This window comes from Chiloscyllium plagiosum, chromosome 2 (assembly GCF_004010195.1).
Source record: "Chiloscyllium plagiosum isolate BGI_BamShark_2017 chromosome 2, ASM401019v2, whole genome shotgun sequence".
Lineage (NCBI taxonomy): Eukaryota > Metazoa > Chordata > Chondrichthyes > Orectolobiformes > Hemiscylliidae > Chiloscyllium > Chiloscyllium plagiosum.
The window spans coordinates 13,724,061-13,736,539 of record NC_057711.1 but is presented as its reverse complement, the minus strand read 5'-3'; the positions used below and the strand labels follow the sequence as shown (position 1 = coordinate 13,736,539).

The 12,479-nt window shown below is 41.8% G+C and overlaps 1 protein-coding gene across 1 annotated transcript in view; it reads right to left on the bottom strand.

Moving 5' to 3' along the window:
- Positions 1 to 1,481: 1,481 nt before the first annotated feature.
- The window catches only part of LOC122539588, a 48,102-nt gene continuing 37,104 nt past the window's right edge, over positions 1,482 to 12,479 (bottom strand). Inside the window, exons 10-13 of the mRNA XM_043674593.1 lie at positions 10,899 to 10,952; positions 10,751 to 10,786; positions 6,987 to 7,036; positions 1,482 to 2,231 (exon numbers count right to left, since the gene is read on the bottom strand). Of these exons, the coding sequence (XP_043530528.1) occupies positions 7,002 to 7,036; positions 10,751 to 10,786; positions 10,899 to 10,952 (125 nt within the window). The 3' untranslated portion in view covers positions 1,482 to 2,231; positions 6,987 to 7,001. The remainder of the gene's footprint in view (positions 2,232 to 6,986; positions 7,037 to 10,750; positions 10,787 to 10,898; positions 10,953 to 12,479) is intronic.

Below are 12,479 nucleotides of genomic sequence, written 5' to 3'. Positions count from 1 at the left end.
AGGTGCAGGGGTAAATGTAGGGGAATGGGTCTGGGTGGGTTGCGCTTTTGCGGGTTGGTGTGAACTTGTTGGGCCAAAGGGCCTGTTTCCACACTGTAAATAATCTAATCTAATGACGAAAAGCCCACACACACAGAGTTAAAGCTAATAGAGCCAGTGTCCTCACAATTATTGTTTGTTGTTATATTTGCAAAATCAATAGCCGATTTCATGGCTTGCTGGAGGCCAGTGATATACAATTTACAGTCCTGGTCCCCAGTGTTACTTCATTCACCATTGTGTGGAGCTATTGCTGACATTTCAAGGGGTTTCTCACTCTGATCAGGAAATATTGCAGACCAGTGTTTAGCATAACTCATTTACCCTCTAGTCCAAGACTTAGATCATCCAACTTCATCAGGATTAGGCAAGACCATTCAGCCCATTAAGCCACTTCAAAAAAAAATTCCTTCAGTGGTGGATGTCGCTGGCCATTTCCTAAAAAGGTAGATGCAGAGGAGATAGTTTCCATGCCTGGGGATATAAAGATAGAGGGGAGAGCATGTATTTTTTTCCTGGGATGTTGGTGTCACTGGCTGAACCAATGAGTATTGCCTATCCCTAACTGCCCTTGAGAAGGGGTGAGTAGCTGCCTTCTTGAATCGTTGGTTTGTAAGTAGACCCACAATGCTGTTAGAGAGGAAATTCCAGGATTTTAATGCAGCAACATTGAAGGAACAGTGAATATATCTCCAAGTCAGGATGGTGAGTAGCTTGGTGGGACTGTGGTGGTGGCTGCGCCCAGAGCGAGGATTTCTGGCTGCGGTAAGCCTAGACCGTGGACTTGCTGGTTGCCAGCTGTGGCAGTGATGGTGTTTAGAGCGGGAACTCATGGCAGAGGCAGGTCCCTGCAGCAGAGGCATTGCATAGATCAGGGTCTCCTGGCTGTGGCGTGCCTGAAGCATGGACTTTTCAGGGCTGTTGTTGCTGGTCCTGGAGCAGTAACTACCTTGCAAAATCTCTAGATCTGTGTCTGAAGACACCCCCCCCGTTCAGAAGATGAACTCTATTTATTTAATTTCATTTTATTCTTCTTGTAACTGAAAATAGCACATAATTATGGTAACAAAACACTTTTCACTGTATCTTTCCAGATATACATGACGATAAATAACTCAAATAACTTGCAAAAGTGGTGTTCCTATCCAATTGTTGACTTTGTTCTCCTAGATGGTAGTGATCACAAATTTGGAAAGTGACGCCAAAGGAGACTTAGTCTTTCTCATTAAACAGAAGTTCTCACTGATATGAAATGTTAACTCCTTTCCTCCCTTTACAAATTCTACCCTGTTCCTTAAGTATTTCCAGAATTGAGCTTTTGAATACTCAAACTGCAGAGATGGGGTTATACATGCTCAGGTTTTTGCTAAAGGTGACTAAACAGACTGGGAATGTCACAATGATTATCATTCATTTACCGAAGCAGAAAGCTGGGGTCAGTCTGTTTTCCAAAATGTTTATTTCCACTTCATATTTCAATACAAAATTCAGTCTGCTCTTTCTCTTTATTGGGAATACTAAAAACACAGCCTTTAAATATGAGAATCCATTGTGCTCTATTTCCTCTGGAGCATATCCTGGTTTATTCTTAAAAGGACCATCAATCACAATGTTGTCAGAACTCTTCAAACATTATGTTACATTTTTATGAAACAATCAATAGACCCCAGCAGGACACTGGAGATGGGTGTTAAGTAGCAAGGTGGATGGGTATATTGTATATCAACTGTGTTTAATCATATGCAGTAGGAGGGCATTAAGTGAGATACCTCTTGAGGATATATGAAGAAATATCTGCTGAAAGTGAATATAGTTGCACTCGGAGGCAAAAGCTTGAAATAGTTCACTCTGCAAATAAATTAATAATGACTTATTAAATGTTGGCTCCAGTTTCATCCTTCACCAGTTGGCTTTCTGGAATACGGTGCACATGAAATTAATGATATCTCTGATTGACCAGGATTGGAATTAATTAGTTATGTGAAGGCACGGTTTCAATAAGCAGTAACAGACTGGTTTGGACCAATTAGAATTTGATTCACTGGTGAAACTGATGGAGTTGGATTGATTAAGTGCTGGCAAACATTGGTTCATTGATGTGTTGCAAGCTCCACTGGCACAGCTGATAGTTCAGGTCCTTAAGAATATCTCAGGTATTGAAGGCACCTGTGAATCATTCCCGCTCAGGTTATCTGTAAACACATTTAATGGAAAGTAACTGAGATCTGAACAATTATTGAGCATTGGAACATGTTAACCATCCAGCCCCTCAATCCTGCTATATTGTTTAATTATATCCTGCTTGATTTATGCCTCAGCTCCATTTATCAATCACTGCTCCATAAAACTCAATACCATTAACTCAACTCAAAACCAACTGATCTGTCCTGGAACTTTCAATTAACCCCAACATCCATTATCGTTTTTTGGGGAGAAGTTTCAGATTTCCATACACCCTCTGAGAAAATTGTGCTTCGTGATTTTCCTTTTGAATGGCCTAGCTCCAATTTCAAGATCACAGATTCATGGAATTGATGCAGCACAGCAGAAGAACCCAAAAACTTTCATTTTCATCCCTGAATGAGCAACTCCCATAGTCTCACAATGTTAGCATTTCCCTGTAGACCTGAAAACCTTTCTCTTCAGGTAGTTATCCAATTCTGTTTCAGGCTTGAATCTGCCAGAACCACATTCTTGGGTTTGGAGATGCTGGTGTTGGACTGGGATGTACAAAGTTAACAATCACACAACACCAGGTTATAGTCCAATAGGTTTAATTGGAAGCACTAGCTTTCGGAGCGACGCTCCTTCATCAGGTGGTTGGACTATAACCTGGTGTTGTGTGATTTTTAACTTTGTACACATTCTTGGGCAATGTATTCCAGATTCTGAACACGTGCTGCATATAGAAGGTTTTCCTCACAGCACTGTTGTTACTTTTGTCAACCGGTATCCTCTAATTCTCAACCTTTTCAACAAAGGCAACTGCTTCTCCATATCACTTCTATTCAGGTGGCTCATGATTTGGAACATCCCAATCAAGTCTGCTCTAAATTGTTTCTTTTACAAGGAGAACAGCTCTGGTTTTCCCAATATATCTGCATAACTCGAGTTTCTCAGCTCTGGAATCGTTCTTGTGAATTTTTTCTGCAACCTTTCTAATGCCTTCAGATCCTTCCAAAAGTATATTTCTTGGAACATACAAATGTACAAATTATGGCAATAGGAGGCCAATGAGCACTGCAATCCTGCTTCACCACCGAATAAGATCATGACTGGTGTGTTACTCCACATTCCCACCAAGCCTTTCACACTCTTCCTTATCAACCTCTGCCCTAAAAATAATCAATGACTTTGCTTTCACAGCCTTTAGAGGCAGAGTTCAAACATCCCAATCCCCCTGAGAGAATGCATTTCTCATCTCAAACTTAAATCATAGAAGCGTTACGATGCAGAAGATCATCATTTGTCTCCTGTGTTTTCCGTGGATACCAACGTGATCTGAGCAAACACACCTGAAGTAAGTGTTCGCAGCTTGAGGAACTTTGGATCCGAGTTGAGTAGCCAGAGTCTGAGCTGTAGATACAGCACCATTTCAGGCTGAGGGAAAGTTAGAAACAAAAACAGAAATTGCTGGAAATGCTTTAGGAGATCTGGCAGCATCGGTGGAGAGAGATCAGAGTAAACGTTTCTGATCAAGTGACCCTTTCCTCAGAACTGGTAACTAGGGGAAAGTTACCTGGACACTTTGATCCAGAAGACTGTCACATCCCTCAGGTTGGAGCATTCAAATCTGGACTGTGATCGGGGGACAGGGCAGCGTGACTGCTGATGAGGCAGGTATGAGGACTTAGGGGTTATAATTGAAGATCCTTAGCCCTTAAAATCTGTTGCAAGGTTCTTACAAGCAGTGCAGATAACAGCAGGACTGCTGGGATGATGAACAAAATGACCACGGCACTGTGGTAAGGGGAGAAAGTGAGGACTGCAGATGCTGGAGATCAGAGCTGAAAATGTGTTGCTGGAAAAGCACAGCAGGTCAGGCAGCATCCAGGGAACAGGAGAATCGACGTTTCGGGCATAAGCCCTTCTTCGGGCTTATGCCCGAAACGTCGATTCTCCTGTTCCCTGGATGCTGCCTGACCTGCTGCGTTTTTCCAGCAACACATTTTCAGCTGTGGTAAGGGGAGCCACACAAGTTGGAGAAGAAGCTAGGAATGTTGTTGGGGTAGGTGACACTATAATTAGAGAACAGACAATGTTTTCTGCAACCATAAGCAGGAATCCAGAAGACTGTCTAGTGTTACCTACAACATTGGTAGGACTAGAAAGGAGATTTAGCTGAAAGACGTGGATCACTTAGGACCGAAATTGAAAAGTTGAATCTGCAATGCAATAAGCTCTGGAATACAAACTGAACTATGGGCATCGGGTTTTAAAAAAAGTCAAGGAGTCAAAAGTGTGGCTCAACGATTGGCATTTGGTGGAATGCACTTAGTTCATGAGGCACTGACGAACTGTAACTAGTAGTATGCCACAAAGACCAGTGCTGAGCTCACGTTTATTTACAATGTATATTAATGACTTAGATGAGAAAAGTAATGCATCAATGCCATGTTTGTGGATGACACAACAATAGATGAGAAGGTAAGTGGTAGGCATGACCCAAAGAGTCAGCAGAGTGCTATAAAAATTTATTCTTGGCATCAAGATTGAAAACTTGGGAATGACAACTTTTGGGGTGGCAACCTTGCATGAACATCTTTATAGTGCAATTATTCATCTCCTTGGATCTAAACATACATACAGAGTGCCATTTTTTGTCAAAACACAAGTAATGGAGCTGCACCAGGCTGTATGATGCTCAAGTTTACAAATGATAATGTTTTGTATCACAGAATTCACATGCTTTGGCGGGGTCCATACCCAGCCTCCAATCGCCAGGTCCCAGAACATGCTTGGGTAGGGCCCGCTCACAGCCTCCGATCGCCGGATCCAAGAATGTGCTTGAGTAGGGCCTGTTCAGAGGCTCCAGTCACCAGATCCCAGAACGTGCTCAAGCAGGGCCTGTCACCAATACCTCACTGAAGCAACACTTTAAACATAAAGTGGAAAAAAAACAATACCAAAAAGAATGGAAATAAAGAAAAGCAGACAGAAGTGAATGAGGTCCAGAGCTCAAATGCAGCACTGCTACTCTGCTGCCATCTTTCACATGTTGTAAGATGGCATGCATTCCTTTAAGGCTATATAACGTGAATTGAGGTAAATTTTTCAATGTTTTTGTTGGCATCCTTGTGGTGTAGAAAATTGACCACACATACTGCCTGATCGGGGTCTCTAAATTCTAATGTTGTTATTACGTCTTGGACTTGAACAATACACTTACTTGGCATGGACAGGGTTTGAAAACATCTTTGGCATTGCTGTTTGGATGGCTCATTTTTACACACACTTATGGGGAATTGTGTTGCACTTTGGGTTTCTTCGCACACTTGGAATTTTTCCATATTTTAGCCTGATGTCCTCTTGGAGAACATAGCTTTTACATGTACCTGTACAAAATACTGGGCACAGTTTTTGTGGAAGAGATAATCCCCATCTTGTGAAAGGTGAGGTGGTGTTGATTGAAGAGATAATCCCCACCTTGTGAAAGGTTAGGTGGTATTGATTGAAGAGATAATCCCCACCTTGTGAAAGGTTAGGTAGTATTGGTGGAAGAGATCATCTCCACCTTGTAAAAGGTTAGGTGGTATTGGTGGAAGAGATCATTTCCACCTTGTGAAAGATTAGGTGGCATTGATGATCTTGTTGATGGTTGCAATTGTTGTACCACAGTCAAGCACCAACACATGCTGCTGACCATTCTAACCACTTTCACAACCGAGGCAATGACCAGTTCCATGAGTCTCTCGGTTAAGTTAGCTTCAATGAAGTTTAATTCCATGCTTTTGCATCAAAATTGGTCAATTAATTTGTTGATATTTTCACCTGGCTGCTGACAGTATGACATGAGCTCAAACCTACAAATCCACACGTTGACTTGGATCTTAAGATGATCTTCTGAAATGTTGTCAGAATCTTTGCAGTAATCCCCACAAACAGCTGAGGATTTCATTTTTCATGATCTTGCATTTTCTAAAGTGATAAGAAGTTTGACTGCCTATCTTTCTTTATCAGTTATTTATTGACCCATGAAGTGAAGACTCATTCTTCCTTTGAATAATTTATGTTCTGACAGTGTCACTGGAGTGCTGATCCATGTTTTGATGTTTGCTTTCTATCTTTACTGTGCTAACATTTCTGTGTTCTTTCAAAATAGCAAACAAACAATGGTAATGCTTCTCTTTCTTTTTCTCTCTTTTTGTTTCTCTCATTGCCACTGCTTCAAAGGGTGAAGCATTATTTATTTTATTTTGTCTGTTTTAAAAGAAAACACTGAGCAGAGATTGTACATAGTGGCAACTTGGATGGTGTTTTACATCATGCACCATTTTCTGCTTTGCAAAGAAAAAATCGTAGAAGAACCTATGAATAGATAATCCTTAACAATACCAACATTATACTCGAGATGGTTTACATCTCTATGACTCGAGTATCATGTCATTGTATTATCTAGCTGTCTTTAAGGTATGGCAGCTTTCTCGAGGTCATGTAATAATAAACCATCCGATATGTCTTCTTCAGGTAAATAGAATGAGCAATGAATGCTGCCCGATTACAGACGTAGGTGCAGACATACAGACGGACAGAACATATTAGATACATTAAAAAGCTTACACCCATTTGAATTTATATATGTATTAATATATAGTTAAAAAGAGATACCTATGAAAACAATTTTGTAGAATGATTTTGTCAGGTTTAGGAGCTGGTGAATCCCATGATGCTCCCTGAATTTTATCTGGGGAATAACGTAGCCTCAGTTACATAGGTTCAATACTCACTGTAAATGCTCAGTCCTAACATGAGCGCACAACAGCTGCATAGGTTACATCTGTAATAAAGGATACTGAAATTAGAGCTGATTAGAGATTAGATTAGATTACTTACTTACAGTGTGAAAACAGGCCCTTCGGCCCAACAAGTCCACACCGAGCCTCCGAAGAGCAACCCACCCAGACCCATTCCTCTACATTTACCCCTCCACCTAACACTATGGGCAACTTAGCATGGCCAATTCACCCAACCTGCACTTTTTTTTTGGACTGTGGGAGGAAACCGGAGCACCCAGAGGAAACCCACGCAGACACGGGGTGAATGTGCAAACTCCACACAGACATTTGCCTGAGGCGGGACTTGAACCCGGATCTCTGGCGTTGTATCACTGTATCACCGTGCCGCCCTAACTGTGCTAACATTTCTGTGTTCTTTCGAAATAGCAAACAAACAATGGTAATGGTATAAGTTTGAGGGTAATTACAAGAAAGGGGAATATTTAGCCCAATATCAGCTCCTTCGGTGTGAGGATAATTACAGAAAGGTGCGTTATGGTGAGTCCTCTTCTGGATTGCTGTCTAGATCAGAGTGGTGCTGGAAAAGCACAGCAGGTCAGGCAGCATCTGAGGAGCAGGGAAATCGACGTTTCAGGCAAAAGCCCTTCATCAGGAATAGAGGCAGGGTGCCTGCAGAGTGGATAGATAAATGAGAGGGGGTAGGGGTGGGGAGAAAGTAGCATAGAGTACAATAGGTGAATGGGGCTGGGGATGGAGATGATAAGTAGAGACTCACTGAGATTCTTGTAGAGAGAGGAGGAAAACTTCTTCAATGAAATGTTGGGCCACAGGGCGGTGGGGTTGATTGGTGCGGGTGTCCCAGAGATGTTCCCTAAAGAGCTCTGCTAGGAGGTGTCCAGTGTCCCCGATGTAGAGGAGACCGCATCCGGAGCAGGTCCTGGGCCTCCTTCACCGCTGCTCCCTCACCACCCGACGCCTGGAGGAAGAACGCATCATCTTCCGATCATTTATCCTACTCTAAGATCAAACTAACCGACATACCTTCCATTTTACTATCATCCATGTGCCTATCCAAGAGTCACCTAAATGTCCCTAATGTAACTAACTCTACCACCACTGGTGGCAGTGCATTCCATCTACCCACCATTCTCTGTGTAAAGAAACTACCTCTGACATCTCGCCTAAACCTTCCTCCAATCACCTTAAAAATTATGCCCCCTCATGACAGCCATTTCCACCCTGGGAAAAAGTCTCAGGCTATCCACTCTATCTATGCTCTCATCATCTTGTACACCTCTCTCAAGTCACCTCTCATCCTTCTTCACTCCAATGAGAAAAGCCCTAGCTCCCTCAACTTTTGTCCATAAGACATACCCTCCAATCTAGGCAGCATCCTGGTAAATCTCCTATGCACCTCTCTCAAGTTTCTACATCATTCCTATACTGAGGTGACCAGAACTGAACACAATATCCCTCCGTTCCTCCATACTGCCAAGAATCCTGCCTATAATGTACATTCAAATTCAATCTTCCAAAATGAATCACTTCACACTTTTCTAGGTTGAACTCCATGTGCCACTTATCAGCACAGTTCTGCATCCTGTCAATGTCCCGTTGCAACCTATAACAGCCCTCCACACTATCCACCATTCCACCAATCTTTGTGTCATCAGCAAACTTACTAACCCACTCTTCCACTTCCTCATCCAAGTCATTTATAAAATTCACAAAGAGCAGAGGTCCCAGAACAGATCCCTACAAAACACCACTGGTCACCGAGCTCCAGGCTAAATACTTAGCATCGACTACTACCTTATCTCTTCCACGGGCCAGCCAATTCTGTATCCAAACAGCAAAATTTTCCTGTATCCCATGCCCCCCTACTTTCTGAATAAGCCTACTATGGGGAACCTTATCAAACACCTCGCTAAAATACATATACATTGCATCCACTGCTCTACCTTCATCAATATGTTTCGTCACATCCTCAAAGAATTCAATAAGGCTTGTGAGGCATGACCTACCCCTCACAAAGCCATGCTGATTATCTTTAATCAAACTATGCTTTTCCAAATAATCATAAATCCTGTCTCTACAAATCCTCTCCAATAATTTGCCCACTACCACCGTAAGACTGATTATCCCTATTCCATTTTGTGAACATAGAAATAACATTTGCCACCCTCCAATCATCTGATAATACTCCACTGGACACTGAGGATGCAAAGATCATTGCAAAAGGCGCAGCAATCTCTTCCCTCGATTCCCGTAGTTAACTTTGGTATATCACATCTGGCCCAAAGGACTTATCTATCCTCATGTTTTCAAAATTTCCAACACATCTTCCTTCTTAGCATCAACCTGTTACAGCATATCAGCCTGTTTCATGCTATCTTCACAAACAACAATGTTCCTCGCAGTCGTGAATACTGAAGCAAAATATTCATTAAGGATCTCCCCTATCTCCTCGATCTCCAGGCACAAGTTCCCTCACTAACTCTGATCTGCCATACCCTCGCTCTGGCATCATCTTGTTCCTCACATACATGTAGAATGCCTTGGGATTTTCTGCAATCCTACCTGCCAAGGCTTTTTCATGTTCCCTTCTAGCTCTCTTAAGTCCATTCTTCAGTTCCTTCCTGGCTACCTTGTAACCCTCTAGAGCCCTGTCCGATCCTTGCTTCCTCAACCTCAAGCAAGCTTCTTTCTTCCTCTTGACTAAATGTTCTACATCCCTTGTCATCCAAGGTTCCTTCACCCTACTATCCCTTCCTTGCTTCATTGGGACAAATCTATCTAGCACCCACAACAAGTGCTCCCTAAACAACCTCCACATTTCTGTCATGCACTTCCCTGAGAATATCTTTTCCCAATTCATGCTCCACAATTTTGATCTCATAGCATTGTAATTTACCCCTCCCCCAATTAAATACTTTCCCACACTGTCTGTTCCTGTCCTTCACCAGGACGAAAGTAAAGGTCAGGGAGTTTTGATTACTATTACCGATGTTTTCTCCCACTGAGAGATCTGACTTTTGATCTGATTCATTGCCAAGCATGAAATCCAGTATGGCCTCCCCTCTCCTGGATGCTGCCTGACCTGCTGCGCTTTTCCAGCAACACATTTCCAGCTCTGATCTCCAGCATCTGCAGACCTCACTTTCTCCTCCCCTCTCATTGGCCTATCTATATATGGAGTTAAGCATCCATCCTGGACACACATGACAAAATCTGCTCCATCCCAACTATTTGTACTGAGGAGATTCCAATCAATATTAAGGAAGTTGAAGTCACCCATGACAACAGTCCCGTTACTTCTGCAACCTTTCCAAATCTGCTTCCCAATCTGCTCCTCTGTGTCTCTATTGCAATTAGGGAGGTGGAGACAAAACTCCCAACAAAATGACTGCTCCTTTCCTGTTTCTGACTTCCACTCCTACTGACTCAATAGACAAATCCTCCTTAAAGAAGTGAATCCAGTTGACCTGCAGAATGTACAAGGGCAACATAGGACAGATAGCGGAAGGGATCCATGGCAGACGACCAGCGGGGAAGAGGACACTTTGAATGAACAAATGACTTATAAAACCTCAGGATATAGCCAGCCGGAGTTGGGGACTCAATACCAGAGAAATGGATCAGCCAGTCTTAACTGGCACTGGTTCACACAGAGAAAATGTTTCTTCAGGGGAAGGGCAAAGGGAAGTTGGAGAAAAAAATTTGTAATTGGATTTTTCAAGACCAAACGAACTCACCCCCTTCTGCATCAGCGATTGTGACGTTCCTGCTGTCTGGAACCAATGGAGAAATTTCTGTTATTCAAAAGAATAAATTTTAAACATGAAACATCATAAAATGGTGAAAGACGTAAGGTGTGTTGAACAACAGTTTCAAGCTGGTTACCTTTTTTGCTGCTGTTGATTACAATGCTGGCATAGGTGCAGGAATCAGGCTGCGCTGTAACCCAAACAATATGGATTTGGAAACTGCTTTATTCCACCGGCCTTCTTACTCGAGAATCAACGCATTTTACAGCATCGTAGCATCTTGTATTGAGAGCACACGTTTACCACATCATAAAGGTTACATGGGAATCAGGGAGCCATTTTACATAGAGTCACGAAAAGTGCTATTACAATTAGTATGTTAATTTAGTGAGTGGTTAAGCAATTAATTGGGATGGATTAATTAGTTGACTATTTAAAAGGTGGCAATGGTCAAAAGAGCAGTGAGATCACCTTCTTAATAAACACTATCTACAAAGAAAGCTGTTTTGGTTTCTGATTCACTGATTAACTAGGATCCATGTTGACAAAGTGATCAAACAGTGTGAAGCATTGCGAAGATGGACTGTAGCAACTCGCCAAGCACTTTTGACCTTTGACAGCATCTACAACCTTTTCCTACTAGAAGGACAACAACAAGAGGGATGGAAAAAAGACCAGCTCCCAGTTTACCTCCATGTCTCACACCATCATGATTTTTATCAGATGTCCTTTATTAACTGACCCATTTTCCTACAAAGCTCCACTTAGTTTGGTAAGGTTTGATTAAATCTTACTTCAGCTTCTCTGTTTGAAGAAGAACAACTCCATTAGCTCTAGTTCTCCCAAACTACTGAACATTCATCTCTGGAATTATTTGACTAAATCTTCTTTCTACTGAGACCTTGACACCCTCCCTAAAGTGAGGTGTCAAGATTGGTCATGTGTCTCTAGCTGGATTCTAAAAGATGTTTTATAAAACGATATATTCTTGCTTTTGAAATCAATCTCTACTAATCCTCTGAGTTTCAAAGTCATCTGATTGTGAACTTCCAGAATCTTTCTGTTCTTGTAACCATTCTAAAATTGTACCAAACACACCGAAAGCTGGAGAAACTCAGCAGCTCTGGCAGCACCTGTGAAGAGAAAAACAGAGTTAATGTTTTAAGTCTGGTATGACTTTTCTTTGTTCCAAATAATTTTTCAGAATTTGTCAGAACAGTTATCAGACTTGAAAAATTATTCAAAACAAATAAAAGTAACACTAGACTCAAAACGTTAACTTTTTTTCTCTCTCCATAGATGCTGCTAGACCCATTGAGCTTCTCTAACAATGTTATGTTTGTTTTAGATTTCCATTATTCTCAATATTTTGCCTTCATGTAAAGTTGTACCATTTTGATTATACTGTCTCTTTTCATTCAAATCATTATCAAAATGTATCATTCATCTGGTCATTTCACCAGCATATATCCTCCAAAGTTTTTTGGTACTTTACGTACTGTTCATTACATTTTGGAGCTTTGTATGATCTGTCCTGTAATATATCCTGTATACCAGAGTACAAGTCATTCACATAGACCAGAACCTGATCAGGTGTACCCCAGAACTCTGTGGGAAGCTAGAGAAGTGATTGCTGGGCCTCTTGCTGAGATATTTACATCATCAATAGTCACAGGTGAGGTGCCGGAAACTGGAGGTTGGCTAACGTGGTGCCACT